Source organism: Myxocyprinus asiaticus, chromosome 9 (assembly GCF_019703515.2).
Source record: "Myxocyprinus asiaticus isolate MX2 ecotype Aquarium Trade chromosome 9, UBuf_Myxa_2, whole genome shotgun sequence".
NCBI classification, from domain to species: Eukaryota; Metazoa; Chordata; class Actinopteri; order Cypriniformes; family Catostomidae; genus Myxocyprinus; species Myxocyprinus asiaticus.
The window spans coordinates 39,592,796-39,613,389 of record NC_059352.1 but is presented as its reverse complement, the minus strand read 5'-3'; the positions used below and the strand labels follow the sequence as shown (position 1 = coordinate 39,613,389).

At 37.5% G+C, this 20,594-nt stretch overlaps 1 protein-coding gene across 2 annotated transcripts; it reads right to left on the bottom strand.

Moving 5' to 3' along the window:
- Nucleotides 1-24: 24 nt before the first annotated feature.
- On the bottom strand, nt 25-19,902 carry LOC127445860 (protein lifeguard 3-like). 2 transcript variants are annotated; one of them, XM_051706302.1, is made up of 13 exons: nt 19,488-19,902; nt 13,774-13,871; nt 12,203-12,435; nt 11,705-11,772; nt 11,501-11,565; nt 11,317-11,370; nt 8,787-8,837; nt 8,540-8,579; nt 6,304-6,341; nt 5,504-5,591; nt 5,300-5,395; nt 1,153-1,206; nt 25-1,041 (listed from the first exon to the last, which is right to left on the bottom strand). In XM_051706302.1, the coding sequence occupies exons 3-13, from the start codon at nt 12,417-12,419 to the stop codon at nt 892-894; spliced, it is 921 nt and encodes a 306-aa protein (XP_051562262.1). In that variant the 5' UTR covers nt 12,420-12,435; nt 13,774-13,871; nt 19,488-19,902; the 3' UTR covers nt 25-891. The 2 variants fall into 2 exon arrangements, with proteins under 2 accessions (XP_051562262.1, XP_051562261.1); XM_051706301.1 differs by lacking the exon at nt 13,774-13,871 and having other exon boundaries at nt 19,488-19,898.
- Between the last annotated feature and the right edge of the window lie 692 nt (nt 19,903-20,594).

Below are 20,594 nucleotides of genomic sequence, written 5' to 3'. Positions count from 1 at the left end.
ACAGTAAAATCATTCAGCTATATATTGAGAACAATAACATTGAAAGATTATTTATTGTTGAATGTGTAATTTACAAAAAGTTCAGTGTGGGTTTGTTAGATCTTTAACACATACTGATGTAACTGCAGTGATATAGTCATCTTGTCAACATGTTTGGAGGGTGCTTGTAAATAAATATACATAACTTAATAAGCAGCCAATGTAGTATATTCAAATCCATAAAATAACTGAGTAATACTCAGTGTTTCTTCTTTAATATGACCATCCCCAAAATAATAATGGTACATATCAAACTTTAGCCTCCAAGTTTTGGCATAAGTAACAAGAAAACTAAAATCGGCTAAATCATTCTAATATATTCTCCATATATATATTTAGTTAACACTATTTGTATGACTGTATATAATGGAAGTATTTGGGACTAAACAAAAACAAAGGCACAACTGGACATCAAATAATCTGACATTCATCATATTATCAAATAATAGAAGAAACTTATTTCCCAAAGCATTTAAGCATTCATTGATGATGATATAAAAAAAGATATAACTTTTATATAAATATAGAGATGTCTACAAAAAAAAAAATACTTATCATAAACTGAAATATAGTTAGCTTGTATATACACAGCAGAAAATACCCTAGACAGAAATTTGCTGAAAATGATTAGAAAATAAGCATACAGTTAGTTAAGATCCTTAATAATGCAAATTATATTCATCCCTTACCAGTTGATACCAATTGATCAGTATCATGCTAGATATATTCTCAAGTTAAGTAGGGTTTTTTTATTCGAGTACATGCTCATTGGGACCGGACTGGACAGTGCCTTAATATTAAAATCATTATGACAGTACAGGCTGAAAAGGTCTGTCGGTCAGCTTGAAGCTTCTATCTCTCAGAAAATCCAATAATTTGCAGGAGCAAGATGAAGATCTGGACAATATCAATATATAGGGAGAGAGCAGCAAACACATACTCCTCAGGGCCGATGGAGTGCTTCCCCTTCCCAATGAGCAGCTGGGTGTGATAGGCCAGAAACTAATAATAACAAAACATGAAACCAAAAATTAACGTCGTGCCCACCTTGAATCAAAGCAATCAAAGAGAAATGTTTAATGTAATTCAGTTTGATAGAGCTGCTACACATACCAGAGTGAATGCAATGGCCCCTATAGCTGCATACAGCATGTGAAGCCATGGGACCTGAAATAACAGGAGATTATTATAAATAACCCTTGTTTTTAAAGATTTCTCGTTTCAGTGGCATGCCCAAAATTAAAGGCTTATAACTTTACAAGAAAACCAAAGAGTGTCAGTTGTTTGGGATCATTTTAAAGAAAAAATTTCTATAATTTTTTTAATGATATAGATTGATAAATTATGATACTCCCAGCCTAGTATTCACAGCGCTTCACTTTTTCCACATTTTGTTATGTTACAGCCTTATTCCAAAATGGATTAAATTCATTATTTTCCTCAAAATTCTACAAACAATACCCCATAATGACAACGTGAAAGAAGTTTGTTTGAAATCTTTGCACATTTATTAAAAAAAAAACGAAAAAAAATCATATGCACGAGTATTCACAGCCTTTGCCATGATGCTCAAAATTGAGCTCAGGTGCCTCCTGTTTCCACTGATCATCCTTGAGATGTTTCTACAACTTGATTGGAGTCCACCTGTGGTAAATTCAGTTGATTGGACATGATTTGGAAAGGCACACACCTGTCTATATAAGTTCCCACAGTTAACAGTGCATGTCAGAGCACAAACCAAGCCATGAAGTCCAAGGAATTGTCTGTAGACCTCCGAGACAGGATTGTATCGAGGCACAGATATGGGGAAGGGTACAGAAAAATTTCTGCAGCATTGAAGGTCCCAATGAGCACAGTGGCCTCCATCATCCATAAATGGATGAAGTTTGGAACCACCAGGACTCTTCCTAGAGCTGGCCGCCTGGCCAAACTGAGCGATCAGGGGAGAAGGGCCTTAGTCAGGGAGGTGACCAAGAACCCAATGGTCACTCTGACAGAGCTCCAGCATTTCTCTGTGGAGAGAGGAGAACCTTTCAGAAGAACAACCATTTCTGCAGCACTCCACCAATCAGGCCTGTATGGTAAAGTGGCCAGACGGAAGTCACTCCTCAGTAAACGGCACATGACAGCCCGCCTGGAGTTTGCCAAAAGGCACCTGAAGGACTCTCAGACCATGAGAAACAAAGATTGAACTCTTTGGCCTGAATGGCAAGCGTCATGTCTGGAGGAAACCAGGCACCGCTCATCACCTGGCCAATACCATCCCTACAGTGAAGCATGGTGGTGGCAGCATCATGTTTTTCAGGGGCAGGAACTGGGAGACTAGTCAGGATTGAGGGAAAGATGAATGCAGCAATGTACAGAGACATCCTTGATGAAAACCTGCTCCAGAGCACTCTGGACCTCAGACTGGGGTGAAGGTTCATCTTCCAACAGGACAACGACCCTAAGCACACAGCCAAGATAACAAAGGAGTGGCTACGGGACAACTCTGTGAACGTCCTTGAGTGGCCCAGCCAGAGCCCAGACTTGAACCCGATTGAACATCTCTGGAGAGATCTGAAAATGGCTGTGCACCGATGCTCCCCATCCAACCTGATGGAGCTTGAGAGGTCCTGCAAAGAAGAATGGGAGAAACTGCCCAAAAATAGGTGTGCCAAGCTTGTAGCATCATACTCAAAGACTTGAGGCTGTAATTGATGCCAAAGGTGCTTCAACAAAGTACTGAGCAAAGGCTGTGAATACTTATGTACATATGATTTTTTTTTGTTTTTGTTTTATATATAAATTTGCAAAGATTTCAAACAAACTTCTTTCACATTGTCATTATGGGGTATTGTTTGTAGAATTTTGAGGAGAATAATGAATTTAATCAATTTTGGTATAAGGCTGTAACATAACAAAATGTGGAAAAAGTGAAGCGCTGTGAATACTTTCCGGATGCACTGTAATTAGAGTGAACATGTCTCTCTGCCCATATTTGGATGACTTCCACCTCTGGTTGCTGTGATCTGATACCATTGGTTTAGCGTTCCATGATGCTGGACAACTTACATTTTCAATGAAGTCATCTGATCCAGGAAAGATCACGTGTTTTTAACCAGATAGCACATTGTGTTTTGTACACATTGTGCTTTGTGTGAATTATCTACTGATCTATGCATCAGATTACATTGTGTGTGGGGTCATTTTACAGATAATCGCCTCCTCGGTGTAATGTTTTATGTTCCATTTATATTTTGTGAAGTTATAAGCGAAAACGGAGCATACAAGCAATATCTGTTTACATGTAACGTACAGTGGCCACAAAAGTATTTGGGCACTTATGCTGAACTTAATGCATGAATTCCTTTGCATTTGAGAACAAATTTGCATTTATCTAAAGAAAGATGACATTGGCACAATTTTCAAGCAAAATATTTAATAAAAAAAAAGCTTGTTACAATATGAATTATAAAACAACAGATATACGGTTTAAATTTAAGATATAAAATTATTTGGAAACTTGATACTGGTTCATTAAAGTCTACAAGTTCAAGCTTTTTTGTTTTTAGTTCGCAATCTTCTTGACAATGTCTGGGCATAGAATCAACAAGTTTCTGTAAAAGCTGTGGTGAAAATTTCCTCCAGGTTTCAGCCACCAAAGCTTTCAGTTCATCCACACTTGAACATCAATGATATGACTTTTTCTTCATAGGTGCTTTCCCCAGATCAGCAAAAAAACTAACAAAAATGAAATCTTCCATCCTCCACAGTTGGGTATATTGCAAAGATGAAGGACTTGTGAATGAGAACAGAAAGCGCACAGGCAGACCCAGAAAGACAACCAGAAGATTGGACAGGATAATTGTGAGTAAAATCAAGAGAAACAGACAAGAAACCGCTGCAAGGATTGCCTCACAAATCAATGAGAATTACCAGATACAACTTAGTTCGCAGACCATTAGAAACAGGATCAAGGACTATGGGAGAGTAATGCGAAAACAAAACAAAAAAAAAAAAACATTCATAAGCTTAAAGAATAAGAAAGCCAGGATAAAACTGGCATAAGAACATGCTCAGAAAAACAGCAGCTTTTGGAGTCCAAATTGAACCTGCATGGATCTGATGGCAGAGTATTTGTGTGGAGAAAGCAGGGGAGGAATTCCAGACACAACGCAGTAATGGCACCTTAAAGCACAGATGTGGACATGTAAAAGTCTGGGGCTGTTTCTCTTACAGTGGTGTTGGTGAGCTTTTGTTCATTTATGGAATTATGAACTCTGAAGTGTACAGAGAAATTCTGGATGCAAACTTGCAGAAATCAGTGAAGAAATTATTTAAGACACAGAAGTGGATCTTTCAACAGGATAACAATTCAAAGCATACCAGCCGCCTATTGAAAGAATATTTCACAAAAAAGAAAATTAAGGTCCTAGAATGGCCCTCCCAGTGGCCTGACCTAAACCCTATAGAGCACCTATGGGATGCAATGGAGAAGAAAATGTCAGGTCGTCAATGTACTAGTGTGGATGAACTGAAAGCTTTGGTGGCTGAAACCTGGAGAAAACTTTCACCACAGAGTTTACAGAAACTTGTTGTTTCTATGCCCAGAGGTCAAGACGTTCTGTGAACAAAAGACTTGAACTTGTAATCTTTAATGAAGCCAAATAATTATTTTCTTAATTTTAAGCCTTATATCTGTTATTTTCTAATTTAAAACGTAACAAGCTTCTTTTTGTTAAATGTTTGGCTTAAAAAGTGTGCTTATGTTATCTTTCTTTACAACAAATGCAACTTGGTTTGATGTTTTGTTTTCAAAAGCAAAGGAATTCTTGCATTTTTACATTCAGCTTAAGCATCCAAATACTTTTCAATGCCATTATATGTCAAAAACATGTACTTAGCTATTACTCGCTATATTTTTGTCTGTGTAAAACAAAGTGTTAGTTGTTGTATTCTACTCTTTGAGAGCTTTCCAACGACATATGACACATGGCTATTTGATCAGTTTGATGTTTTTACAGATTACAATACAGTGCAAAATTATTAATAAATTATCAAAACGGAACACTTCCGATTTTCTGCAAATTTTAAAGCACTTGTTCAGTTTTGGTCATAATGCCTACATGCATTGTAAAGAACAGCTTCTAATCTTTAAAACAATTCCTATTTTGTGTTGACAAGAAGACTGTAGTCATTAATATTTAAGCCAATCCGAGCTTAAAAGGGTTAAATGACCAAATATGAATATCTATGCTTTAATTACAGTCATGCTTACGTATTTGAATGACAGCACGATAGCAGTGATGATACCAGTAACAAACACCACAATTCCGAGCACACTGAAAAAACCAGTCCATTTAGTGAAATCCACCTATTAGAAGGACAGAAAAAAAATGGTAAATCACACACACGCTTTTGCATAGCCTTGAGGTTGAAGTTAAATTTTAGGGATACATATTAGGCTAAGTGTGCACTCTACCTTAGTCTGGAAGCAGAACACTGTCACAGCAATGCACACGATTACAGTGATGCCCAGGGCCAGGAACACTGCCTTAGTGCTGTGATAACTATAAACACAAAACTTCATTAAATGCATAGTTCCTCCAAAAATGATAAATGTATCATAACTTTTTACCAACCTGAATGCTGTTATTTTTTCAGTGGAGCAATATTCACGCAGCTCTATTCCATACAACAATTTATAGTGACTATTGACTATAAAGTAATCTATGCACAATCCAACTTGTACAACATATTCCAAGTCTTCTGAGGCCATACCAAAATGTAAGTCATTATTCTCTCTCAAATCCTATCATTCATGCAAATCGTTATTCAGCTAAAAAATGTGGGCTATGACCGAAGTTGGATATCAGTACATCAAACGTACTTGATTCTTGCATGTCTCATGATCAATTGTCATGACATTTGGAAGCTGTGTGAGGATTCTTCAAAATTCTCCTTTTGTGTTTCAAAAATGACAGCATATAGGTTTGGAACAACTTGAAGGTGAATGAATAAATAAATGACAATTTCCATTTTTAAGTAAACTATTAAAAAAATAAATAGGCAAATATCATGAAAAACATCAGTTATACTAGAGAATTAAAGGGTCGGGAGCTAAACCATTTGATCATTACATGGCTTACAAACTATGGTGAAAGGACAATGACGAAAGAAACACAGGGTTTAAATTCATGAGTCATGCTATTTTTCCATTCCCCACCCATTGTATCCAATCCCATTACCGATATGTAGTAGAACATGCAATAGCTGCCTCACCTTGCTATAGTGCCTGTCATGTAAGACATGGCCAATGTCTAAAAAAAAAAAAATAAAAAAAAAACAATAGACAAGTTATTCATATACTGTACATTCATAAGGTATTCAGACCCCTTCATTTTTTTCACATTTTGTTATGTTGCAGCCTTATGATAAAATGCTTTATATTATTTATTTTTTCACATCAATCTACACTCCATACCCCGTAATGACAAAGAAAAAACAGATTTATTAAAAAGAAAAAAAATGAAATGTCACATTGACATAAGTATTCAGACCCTTTGCTATGACACTTGAAATTTAGCTCAGGTGCATCCCATTTCTCTTGATTACCTTTGAGATGTTTCTACACTTTAATTGGAGTCCACCTGTGGCAAATTAAATTGATAGGACATGATTTGGAAAGGCACACACCTGTCTATATAAGGTCTCACAGCTGAAAATGCATATCAGAGCAAATACCAAGCCATGAGGTCAAAGGAACTGCCCGCAGAGCTCAGAGACAGGAATGTGTCGAGGCACAGATCTGGGGAAAGCTACGGAAAATTTCGGCTGCATTGAAGGTTCCAAAGAGCACAGTGGCCTCCATAATTCTTTTTTTTTTTTTTTCCTTTTCTCCCAATTTGGAATGCCCAATTCCCAGTACTTAGTAGGTCCTCGTGGTGGCACGGTTACTCACCTCAATCTGGGTGGCGGAGGACAAGTCTCAGTTGCCTCCGCTTCTGAGACCATCAATCCGCGCATCTTATCACGTGGCTCGTTGTGCATGACATCGCAGAGACTCCCAGCATGTGGAGGCTCATGCTTCTCTCCGTGGTCCACACACAACTTACTACGTGCCCCATTGAGAGAGAGAACCACTATTCATGACCACGAGGAGATTACCCCATGTGACTCTACCCTCCCTAGCAACCAGGCCAATTTGGTTGCTTAGGAGACCTGGCTGGAGTCACTCAGCACACCCTGGATTTGAACTCGTGACTCCAGGGATGGTAGTCAGCATCAATACTTGCTGAGCTACCCAGGCCCGGCCTCCATAATTAATAAATGGAAGTAGTTTGGAACAACCAGGACTCTTCCTAGAGCTGGCTGCCCGGCCAAACTGAGCAATCCGGGGAGAAGGGCCTTGGTAAGAAAGGTAACCAAGAACCTGATGGTCACTCTGTTTGAGCTCCAGAGATCATGTATGGAGATGGGAGAAACTTTCAGGAGGACAGCCATCACTGCAACACTCCACTGATCTGGACTTTATGGCAGAGTGGCCAGACAGAAGCTTCTCCTCAGTGTAAAACACATGAAAGCCCGTTTGGAATTCGCAAAAAGCACCTAAAGGACTTTCAGACTGTGAGAAACAAGATTCTCTGGTCTGATGAAACAAAGATTGAACTGTTTGGCCTCAATTCAAAGCATCATGTCTGAAGGAAACCAGACACCTGCATAATACCATCCCAACTGTGAAGTATGGTGGTGGTAGCATCATGCTGTGGGGGTGTTTGTTTTTTTAGCAGCAGGGACTGGGGGACTCATCAGGGTTGCAGGAAAGCTGAATGCAGAAAAATACAGAGATATCCTTAATGAAAACCTGGTAAAGAGCACGCAGGACCTCAGACTGGGCCGAAGGTTCATCCAACAGGACAATGACCCTAAGCACACAGCCAAGACAACGCAAGTGTGGCTTAGGGACAACTCTGTGAATGTCCTTGAGTGGCCTAGACAGAGCCCGGACAAGAACCCAATCAAGCATCTCTGGAGAGACCATAAAATGGCTGTCCACCGATGGTCCCCATCCAACCTGACAGAGCTTGAGAGGATCTGCAGAGAAGAATGGCAGAAAATCCCCAAACACAGGTGTGCAGAGCTTGTCGCATCATACCCAATAAGACTTCAGGCTGTAATCGCTGCCAAAGGTGCTTCAACTGAGTACTGAGGTAAGGGTCTGAATACTTATATCAATGTGATATTTCAGTTTTTTCTTTTTAATAAATTTGCAAAGTTATAAAAAAATCAGTTTTTTGCTTTGTCATTAAAGGCATGGAGTGTAAACTGATGTGAGAAAAAAATATATATATTTTTTTAGCATAAGGCTGCAGCATAACAAAATGTGAAAAAATTTAAGGGTTCTTTATACTTTCTGAACGCATTGTATGCGAAAAGAGTGTAATAAATATAAAATTCAGTTTGAGGACCAATAAGCATATCTTAATTCCTATAGAGTGACTCAGATCATCCAACTCACAAAAATGAGCAACAGAATCATGTTCCATGGGAAACGCCTCCTAAAAAAGTAGGAAAGAGCAAGGGCTTTATTTGTTCACATTAAAACATAATAATTTTGTCTATAATGATAACAACAACCGATTTTTGATTAATACGGTATAGTCTTGAAGGAATTCTGTGCCAATGTGTCACATTATTACGAGTGGTACAAAACATCACCATCTGTTCTTTTTATTAGAGCTGCCATGAGGAGGCATTCATCTCACCTGGGTCCCTGACAGCAAACCAGAACGATGTGCGTCACAAAGTATACAGCACTGAAAAAAAAAATACAAAAATGTATTAACATTGTTCTAATGATCATTAAAGAGGTCTTACCATAATTTTTTATTAGTGGTGTCCACAACTACATTGACTAAAATCGACTAGTCTGTCTACAGGAACCCCTGTATAATTAAGCTGGTTTTGGGTTCTCCTGACCCTGCTTGGCCACGTTTCTTAAGGTGTTGTTGTTGTGTTCAGAAACAGCCTGACTGAGTGTGACAAAATGAAATAGAATGCAGGGGTCTCAAAACATTTAAAAGAGTTGGACTGTCTTTAGCTTATTAACATGTCATCTTAAAAACGCAACGCTTATGGCGGAAGGCTCAAAAAAACAGCACAAGATGCAATGCAACCTCTAAAGATGCACATGGCTGAATGTAAAAATTAAAACTTATCCAACAGGGCAGGTCATCTGTTGATGTGTTAATCTGTGATGTCAGGAAGTTGCTTAAATTCAGAACAAGTATTTTTTTTTTTTTTTTTTTTGGCAGCTTATTTTCAATTCTCTATTTGGACTGGTGAGGAATTTTTGAGTTCTGAAAGTTACAGAATATTTTCGTAGTACATTAAAGCTCTTATCTCAAAAGGAAATCTCTTAAGGAAATTTGTATTCCTTTTATGATGACCCGTTTTAAAAGGATGTTTTCGTCAATCAACTGTACTAAAATATGGCTGTCAAATTAAAATTCGAAATTCAAATATTCGTCAAATTTAAGATAAAAATGCTCATTCGAATTTTAGATGTGTGCCAAGCATGGATGATGACTTACATTCTTGGACTAAACAGATGCAGTGCAATGAATAATGCATAACGCAGATGTTTTGAGACTCATTTTGAAGGTAACATTTCTGTTTAAATTGACACGGTGTCTAAACAATCCATTGTTACTGCACGAAACACTGGAAAAAAAAACCCCAGCAAGATATGACAACAGTCAGAGACGTCCATGAGCATGCTTACATATAAAAAGATGGACACGTTCACAGTGAATGGTGCCCAGAGGTAAAGGTTTTTGGCGGTTGTGTCTTGACTATGCCTTACTCTCTTATCAGCATCTCGCTGCATATGCATCAGGTACGTACATGCAACTATATTTAATGAATAACACCGTGGTACTGTTGGTTTTATGAAGCTCGAGTCTGTGGTAGTACTATGGCACCGGTATAGGCTACTGTGCAACACTAAGTTAACAGAAACGTCTTTTGAAGAGTTTCTTTTCTCGTTTTGCTTTTTTACTTAATATCTGAAAATATGAACCGGCTAAATCTTTTGACTTTATCATTTCACACACATTTGATAACAGCCAGATATTTTCTTTGCAATTAGCAATCACTATAACACAGTGCTGACTGGCTTATATTGATTTGTTGTGCCCTCTTGTGGATGTAGGAGACAACATCGACATAAAATCAGATGTCTTGTAGAATTTTTCCCCTAACTGAAATGACAATGCTAGGTAAAAATAGACATTTTCCAATGCATCGCGATCTTTTTTGAACGATCTCGACATAGATTCTTAAATTCATAATTTTCATAATGCAAGTAAATCACTTGAATGTGCAACCAAATTCTATATTTAGCCACTGGCTAGTAAATGTTCAGATTTCACTCACCAGTGATTGAGTAGTTTAGTGGAGAAGTTATTAGCACAAAGGTCCTTTCACTGTGTGTTGGGAGTAAAAGTTTGGTTTAACTCGTTGTGTGTGTCCAAAGACGAGATCCACAGATTCATGTCATTGAATAATGTCTCTTTTAATACCCTTTCTGTTTTTTTTTTTACAGCCAGTTGTTGATTAAAAACAACAACAAAAAAAGAAACATTTAATTTTATTCACACCTGGATGCGCTAAAGAAACCACGCACTGCTTCTCTTGTTATATGCGCTTGTTTTAAAGAGACAGTACTGATTTAGCATGTGTTCTACATATCAATGTAAATACTTGTAAATAGTACAAATTATGCAAGTAAACAATAAAAATTTAACAAAAATATATATGCAACATAATATGTGCAATTTCAAGACATTAATTGACTGAAAAGACTGAATATGCAAATTCTAAAAAAGCTCAAATGTGACAACTTTGAAAAACTAATGAAAACAAAAATTGGTGTTAAAATTTATATTTTCGAATTGTATCTAGAAGTGTTGCCTAGAAGGTTCCTTTATAATTAAGATCATTAGATGACATATTAATTTCTTTAATATGTAAGCAAAATGGACATTGTAACAGAAATGTAACCATACGAATCGATATCGAATCAAATCAAGATTGGAATCGAATCGGGAAATCTGTATCAATACCCGGCCCTATGATATAATGTCTTTAAAATATGAATTATTCGAAAATATAATTTGAATTTCGGCAATATTTCAGTGAAAAATTTGAATTTAATTTCTCAGCCCTATTGGCAGCCCTATTGTAAAACATGGATTGTTTTACAAGTTGAAAGAATAAATGCCTGGCTCTTACTATGAGGTCCAGTAGATGGCTGGGTTTTTTTTCACAAACAGTGCTACAGGTTCCCTGTATAAATAAAACACAAAATAATCGGATTAGTTTATAGCAAGTCTGCTTGCACATGCATAACTTTTACCTTTATTTTCACTGAAAACAAATTAGATTAAGTAACCACATTCAGAACACAGAAACTCACACAAATGTGAAAATAGCCACAATGCCGACTGTGACGAGGAGCTGGGCAGCAAGGATGAGGTAAACCTGTAAGACAGGACAGCTTCATTCTTATAAACTCATCTGTTTAGAAACATACAATAGTCATTAACCTGAAATAGGGCAATTTAGCAACATTATGAAACTCTGATGCAAGATGATGATGCAGATTAGAGTTGTTCCTTACTTTCCGTATAAAACTGTGTCTGACACTAGTACTGTCCCATCCTGCTGTGGAAAATCCTTCATGGTCACCTGTAACAATTATGCTTTCAGTAAAAACCTTTCCTGAAGTGCCATTGGTAAAAGGCAGAATTTTAATGACTTCATTCAACTCATCACTATGTAAGAGATAAGGGATCAGAATCAAATACAATATATACTCTAGTGTAATAAATCACTATATCACAGGCAAAACAACACTAATCTGGTCACTAATATACTGTATGCACTACACTATGAAAAATTATGATTTTTGATGAGTTTAAATGCAATCCAATGGCATGTATATGACCTGCAGAAATTACATTTCCTGAAAATGGATCAATTAAGTCATGAACCGAATTCAGTCATTGTGTGGGCATGAAACTGAATTTGCTGTCACATGCTGCAAAGTAAAACTGACATGAAAAAATATCAGTTTTTTTATTTACCAGAAATAGTACAAAAACAGTAGTTATCTTACCTGAGCCCGATGGAATGACGGGGATAGGGATGGGTGCTATAGTTGGAGGGGGGTATCCTCCAGGTTGTCCTGGGTAAAGGTTATTGGGCTGTGCATAAGGCGGTCCCCCGTATGAATTGAAGCCATATGGAGGGGCAGAGGAGGGGTAACCCCCAGGCTGAGGGTTAGAGAGCAGCCGGGAATCATCGTAACCCGGAGGGAAATCAGACCTGGACATGCTGCTTCAACAACTCCTGTTAGGCAGGTAAGAGGAAACCGTTATGACCATTTGTGCAAGTAAAGTGCAAAAACTGTTGACATGTTGACATCTAATTTGATTACACCGAATCAAATTAGTTTAGACAAGTGGTAAACAAATTCATTATTTCATAAGTAGGTAAATGACCAAGTGCTACTGCTGTTTACCAAGAAAATGTATTTGTTTGATTGATTTGCAAGATGCCATTTTTACACTTATAACATGAACTAAGAACAACACCGGAGGAGCATTTCACCAGATTTTGAACGAGAAGCTATTTAAAACCAGAGTTATTAATGATTTAAAATGTTTTTTTGAATGGAACCAGAATCATTTAGAAAAAAAAGTGTGATGCATCTGTGAATTGATTTTCCCACAACCCTATTCATAAGGTAAACCGAAGGATTGCACTTTGATCTATTCACCCAATCATCTGTCATCATCTGTTATTGGCCATAGGAGAATAATCTTTATGGTGGAAAGAAAATGTGAAGTGGTACGAGAAACTCTGAAGCTTATCCGACCAGTATGTGTGTATGTGCGTTAAATCTTTGAACACCAACAGAGCATATTTAAAAAAAAATAAAAAATAAAAATAACTTGTGAAACTATAAAAATGTGACAGCCTTTATGTAGACGATAAAAATATCGATTTTCTGATGCATCGTGATCTTCATTTGAATTATCTCTATATCAATTCTTAAATCCCAAGATCAATCTTTTAGACCCTGTTTCCACCTGGTATTAAGAGGTGTTTCAGACGAGCCCTAAATACAGGTCTAAATGGGGTCTAAACCATTTTGTGATCCGATCACAAAAACCACATGAATGTGGTCAAAAACACGACCAGATAACATTTCAGGTGTAAACGCTAATCCGTCCTTTATGCGTCCCGGCAGCAGTGAAGCGCCACCCCTCACCTGTCAATCAACAGCTGCACTTACACAAGAGTTTAGACTTTTCAGTTTACGAGTGGCTTTAAAAGGAAATACCAAAAAAAAAACCTGATCTAATATCAACACAGATGACAAGCATGAACACATGAAGCTCCTTTAATACAGGTAATACACTAAAATAACAGATAATTCTGCATGACATGTTGCATTTGTATTTAGATTAAATTTCAACCGCATCTGGGAGAAACAGCGCACCATTTTTTCTAGCTTTCTTTTTCTTTTCTGAATTTGTTGCGCTTTAATATCATGCAGTAACATGCTGGCATAGTGACTGATGTGTGTCATCGTGAAACAGAGACTCTCCTCTCCAAATCTGAACACAAGTGTTCACAGATGATGCATTTAAGCAACCAGGTGTAAACAGTGATGTGTCTCACCTGACCACATGTGATCGGATCACCCGAGATGCATCATAATACCAGGTGGAAACAGGGTCTTACTCTATGTACATCCAAAGTCCTGGCGCAACCCTTTACTACAATGAGAGAAAACCACTCGCATTAGCAACCCTTTTTCGTGCTAGGTGACTAAAATGTACGTATACATTTGGCAACTGGTTGGTAAATGTTTACATTTCACTCACCAGGAATTGTTTAGTATAGTGGTGGAGTATTCAGCAGCAAGATCCTTTCACTGCATATTGAAAGTAAAAGTACTTTTGTGTAATGCTTGTTGAAAGATGAGATCCACACGAGCAATTTGTCATTGAATAATGTCTCTTTTAATAACCTTTCTGTTCTCTAGAGTCAGTTATAAAAAATAATCATGCATGGCACAGATAAAGCCATTCGAGTCCTGTCTCATTAACATGCGCTCATCTACAGATGCTCTTTACTGATATGCCAGGTTTGTTAAAGACAGTCCCAGTGGGGCCTGGGTAGCTCAGTGGTAAAAGACGCTGGCTACCACCCCTGGAGTTCGCTAGTTCGATCCCAGGGCGTGCTGAGTGACGCCAGCCAGATCTCCTAAGCAACCAAATTGGCCCGGCTGCTAGGGAGGGTAGAGTCACATGGGGTAACCTCCTCGTGATCGCTATAATGTGGTTCATTCTCGGTGGGGCGCGTGGTGAGTTGAGCGTGGATGGCGCAGTGGATGGCGTGAAGCCTCCACACGCGCTATGTCTCCGTGGCGATGCGCTCAACAAGCCACGTGATAAGATTCGCGGGTTGACGATCTCAGACATTAAGGCAGTTGGGATTCGTCCTCCGCCACCCGGACTGAGGCGAACCACTATGCGACCACGAGGACTTAAAAAAAGCACATTGGGAATTGGGCATTCCAAATTGGGAGAAAAATCCCCCCAAAAAAACAAAACAAAACGGTTTTAGCACGTTCAACAAATCAATTTAAATACTTGTAAATAGTAAACAAATATGCAATTAAACAAAAAATAAAAAGTAAAATATTGATTGTATATATGGATTTTTTTCATTTTTTAAAAGCCAAAATGTGACCTAAATGATGAAAAAGTAATAAAATATAATTAGTAAAATTTATATTTTCTTAATGTATGTAGTTAGAAGGTCCCCCATATAATTAACAGCATCAGCTGGGACATCATTTCTCTGTACACTGGCAGCCAAAAGTTTGGAATAATGTATAGATTTGCTCTTATGGAAAGAAATTGGTACTTTCATTCACCAAAGTGGCATTCAACTGATCACAATTTATAGTCAGGACATTAATGATGTGAAAAATTACTATTACAATTTTAAAACAAAATTCAGAACTTCTTAAACTACTTCAAAGAGTTCTCATCAAAAAACATGCAGCAATGACAGCTTTGCAGATCCTTGGCATTCTAGCTGTCAGTTTGACATTTCACCTCACTCTTCCTGTTTCACTAGTCTTGTCGGGCACTTCTCCTGCACCTAACAGTCTAGCTGATCCCACATAATCTCAATGGGGTTAAGATCCATAACACTCTTGTCCAATTATCTGTTGTTCAATGTCTGTGTTTCTTGCCCACTCTGACCTTTTCTTTTTGTTTTTCTGTTTCAAAAGTGGCTTTTTCTTTGCAATTCTTCCCACAAGGCCTGCACCCCTGAGTCTTCTCTTTACTGTTGTACATGAAACTGGTGTTGAGTGGGTAGAATTCAAACTAGAGACTCTGATGTACTTATCCTCTTGTTTAGTTGTACATCTGGCCTTCCACATCTCTTTCTATCCTTGTTAGAGCCAGCTGTCCTTTGTCTTTGAAGACTGTAGTGTACACCTTTGTATGAAATCTTCAGTTTTTTGGCAATTCCAAGCATTGTATAGCCTTCATTCCTCAAAACAATGATTGACTGATGAGTTTCTAGAGAAAGCTGTTTCCTTTTTTGCCATTTTTGACCTAATATTGACCTTAAGACATGCCAGTCTATTGCATACTGTGGCAACTCAAAAACAAACACAAAGACAATGTTAAGCTTCATTTAATGAACCAAATAGCTTTCAGCTGTGTTTGATATAATGGCAAGTGATTTTCTAGTACCAAATTAGCAATTTAGCATGATTACTCAAGGATAAGGTGTTGGAGTGATGGCTGCTGGAAATGTGGTGAATAAAAGTACCAATTTCCTTCCGAAACAGCAAAATCTGTACATTATTCCAAACTTTTGGCCCGCTAGTGTATTTAAGCAAAAGGGACATTTTAACTGAAATATACTCATATGAAGCGATATCAAATTGAAATCGGAATCGAAAGTAGGGATGGCACCCATCCGATACCTGGATCGGTATCGGCTCGATACTGACGTTTTTAGACAGATCGAGTATCGGTCCGACGAGCCCGATCCAAATCCGATACTGTGTGTTAGTCATGTTTGTTACCGTCAAGCTCCAAAAATGACACAAAAGAACCACAACAACACCATTAAAGTAGTTCATGACTCGTGCATTTTATTCAAAGCCACTTGAAGATGTGCGATAGCTCTGTGAATCACAAAACGCTGTGTTTAATAAGTAAATATATAAAATGCACGCGCAGCTCCAGCATGTCAGTGAATGGTGCTGCTCTGTTTACACACACACTCACGGCTATTTTTAGCCTTCACGCAAGGTACAATATTTGAGCGCTCCTCACGAACAACATCTCAGATGTAGATGCTCAGTAGTTCAGTTCACTTATAATATGCATTTAAAACGACACCGGAGTAGCATTTTACCAGAATTTGAATAAGAAGCTAATTAAACTACTATGAACTTGCCTGCAAACAGACACATAAAAGACTTCCTTGAGAGTTCAGAATGTCTAAATAAAAGCCAGAGGGTTTTAAAATTAAAGGTGCACGACTGAGAGATATTACTGTTGTATTTAAAATTCTAAAAGTCAATAATAATAGTAATAATTATAATAATAATGTATTGTTTTTATTATTTGTTTACAAATTATAACAATATTTAAGTTGCATGGGTTCCAAAAAATAACTGTGAATGAAGTGAACTGATATCTTACAACTAAATTGAACAAAGAAATGTATCTGAATCCTTTAAAATCCAGATACAAAATTGAAAATATTTTGAAAAAAAAAAAAAAGCCATCTTTTCTACTGAACACTTAGACTGGAATTACTGTTAATTTTGCTGCTACACTATCCAGTAGACTAGTTAACAATAAAGTTATGCTTAATAAGCTATTCACCGATATTTAAATAATGTGTAGTTAGAGGTTTGTGTTTCTTTACATATAAGAGTACCCCAATTAGTTCCACACAATAATGTAAAGATATTCTAAACTGATTATGCACCAACAACACTGGTATCAGATCGGTATCGGCCGATACTGAGATTTCAGATATCGGAAGAGAAAAAAGTGGTATTGGTGCATCCCTAATCGAAAGCCTGTGAATCGGAATCGAATCCGGAAATCTGTATCAATACCCAAACCTATTTATACAGTGGCAAGAAAAGGTTTGTGAACCCTTTGGAATAACCTGCATTTATGAATAAATTTGGTTTGATCATCTAGGTTACAATAATTAACTAACACAATCTGTTTTAACTAATAAAACACAAATTATTGTATTGTTCTTGTACATACTGAATACATCATTTAAACATTCACAGTGTTGGTTGGAAAAAGTATGTGAACCCCTAGGCTAATGATGTCAACAAAAGCTAATTAACATCAGGAAATTGGCAAACCTGGCATCCAATTAATGAAACAAGATTGGAGGTGTGGGTTATAGGGAAACTTTGACTTATAAAAAGCACTCAAACATTTTGAGTATGCTATTTACAAGAAGCATCTGCTGACGCGGACCATGCCTTGCAAAAAACAGATCTCAGAAGACCTATGATCAATAATTGTTGCTTTGCATAAAGCTGATTTAGTACTGTAGCTACTCGAAGTGGCCGTCCAGCCAAGATGACTCAAGGGCATGCCGCAGAATGCTCAATGAGGTTAAAAAAAAAAAAAAAAAAAAAAAAAACCTAGAGTGACAGCTAAAGACTTGAAGGAATAATTGGAACTGGTTAACATCTCTGTTCATGAGTCTACTATACAGAAAACATTAAACAGGCATGGTGTAAGGAAGCCGCTGCTTTCCAACAAAAACATTGCTGCGCTCCTAAGTTTGCCAAAAGACCACCTTGACACTACACAAAGCTACTGGGAAAATGAAATGTAGACTGATGAAATGAAAGTTGAATTGTTTTGGAAGAACACAGAACACTACGCATGATGTAAAAAAGGGCACCGCATACCAACATGAAAACATCATCCCAACGGTGAAGTACGGTGGAGGGAGCATCGTGATTTTATGACCAATTAATGCAGAAAACCAGCTAATTCCAAAGGGTTCACATACTTTTTCTTGCCACGGTATATGCGCATTACCCTATTGCTGGTAGTATTGGTTTCCACGTAAGCTCCAGGAAAGTTAAAAGTTTTTGCTGTTATTTTTTTAATTAATGCATATTGTTCTTTTATTTTTCCAAAAAGAAAAGAATAGTGTGTGGTTTCAAAATAATGTAATCAATTCTTATTTTTAACTTGCATTTTAATTTATAAGTAACTGATTACTCGTTTTTTTGTTGTTGTTGTTTGTTTATTTGTTTTTTGGGTAAGATTACAAAATTACTTTGTTTTCTATAACTTTCAAAATATGTTCCCAATCCACCCCTCAAAAATTAACCATCACAAGCATGCATGGGCTTTCTCGTTCTCTGGTACCTGTATACTCTCTCACACCACTTTTCAATACTGGCATTAAATGGACACTAGTACAGTTATGGAGAGAGCACTAAACTTAGAATATCCTCTTCCTGCTTATTCTCCCATCAAGACTTCTTGAGTTATAATAGCCATCTGGCTGTGTAGGGGTTTGACAGGTCCGGATGCAAGCAACAGATAAGTGAGCGGATACATGGTCTATCTATGCTACTCCCTGACCGCACACATACTGTCTTTTTAAATGTCTCTTCAATTTTTATCACAACAATGAGTTGCATTAAAGATACCAATATAAGGCTTTGGCAACAAATGATCTGGGAGTACAATTAGGCAAGCATCACTAGGGTTAGGTGTGGGATTTAGGGATAAGGACCAATCAGGTAGTGAAGAGTAAGAATCTGGCAGGGAGTCAGATTTTGGCAAAACACGGGTCCACCCTGATGCATGAGAAAAGTGTTATGTAATAAGCCATGTTCAACCAAATATTGTGTATAGCTCAAGTTAAACCTTTTCCATGTTTGTTTAATAAGTTTTACCAGGCACAATGAATTGACTATAATATTACATATGCATTGTGCATTTAAACAGAAACCATAGTTAATGCAAGAATAAGCTGACAACAGCTCACTAGGTTTTGAAACACAGCCACAGACTGCCAGCTTGTAACATCCCATCACTAGAGGGCAAGAGGGCATTTTAGGAAAGTGTGATCATATCTTGCTTCCACATTTCTCCATTACAACTTTAAATATAGACATTAAGTAATGATGTGACTAAAAAGTTATGAATATACAACAGTCTTGATATGGACTAAAAGTCATCTAGAGCAGCTTCATCATGATCATATTTACGTTCCTGAGTCTTGCCTTCACTCCCCTTCCAGAAAAACAAACAAACAACAACAAACATGGTAAATAACATTAATATTCTTACCACGCGATGTCTGAAATCCAAAAATACTTGATGAGATGTGAGAATCCTTTAAACTGAGTCTGTTTCAATGAAAACACGATAATTTGACACGCTGATTCCACCTTGTAGTTCAGAGCAAGCCAAGCCCAGCTAATGTAAGCAAACAGTCAGTCGATGACGTTTGTAGTGGTGAAGATGCGTACAAACCAGCTGGTGGACTCAAAAGAACATTTTTACGTTTAAATAATCTAGTGCCAAAGAAATCATTTATACATTGCCCCTAAATAAAATATAATGATGTTTTAAAATAATCCTGTCTTTATGATCTTATTATGTAGCGCTTCACCAAAAACAAACAAACAAACAAAAAAACTCATGTAACAAGTCTCGAGGTGTGGTGAACTAGACCAGAGATTATTTAGCAGAGACGGGCCACTTCTATTCAAACGAATGGAAGAAATTGGAACGCTCAACCAAACAGCTGTGAGCGCCCAACGGTCAACGGATGTAGAAAGGAAGTCCCGCCTTACGGTTAAAAGAGCCAATCACCGTTTAGATAAAGACATCAGCTATACAATCCGGAAAATTGCGTTTTTTAGCCTTATATGAGACAAAGAATCACAATTTATGACACCAGTATTGTCAGATTTGATTGTTGATTTGAACTATGTTCTTTGATCGTAATCTTGACCAGCCGTATTTGAGATTTTGGTCTTTCTCCATTAAAATAGATAGGAGCTGCACTGGCATGATGGAAATAACCTCCCAAGAGCGTTCCAAAGATGGCCGATAGTGGACTGACTTGATAGAAAGACTTTGACTAGACACACCCTGCATAGTTGTATTCAACAAGCTGGAGTGTGTTCGTTTGGTTGCTATCGTTGACTTCCACCAGGTGACGCTACATAGCATTCCTACTAATTAAAGGAATAGTTCACTCAAAAATAAAAATTCTCATGTCATCCCAGATGTGTATGACTTTCTGTCTTCTGCTGAAAACAATCAAAGACTCTTAGAAGAATATCTCAGCTCTGTTGGTCCATACATGCAAGTGAATGGTGGCCAGAAATTTGAAGGTCCAAAAATCATATTAAGGCAGCATAAAAGTAATCCATTAGACTCCAGTGG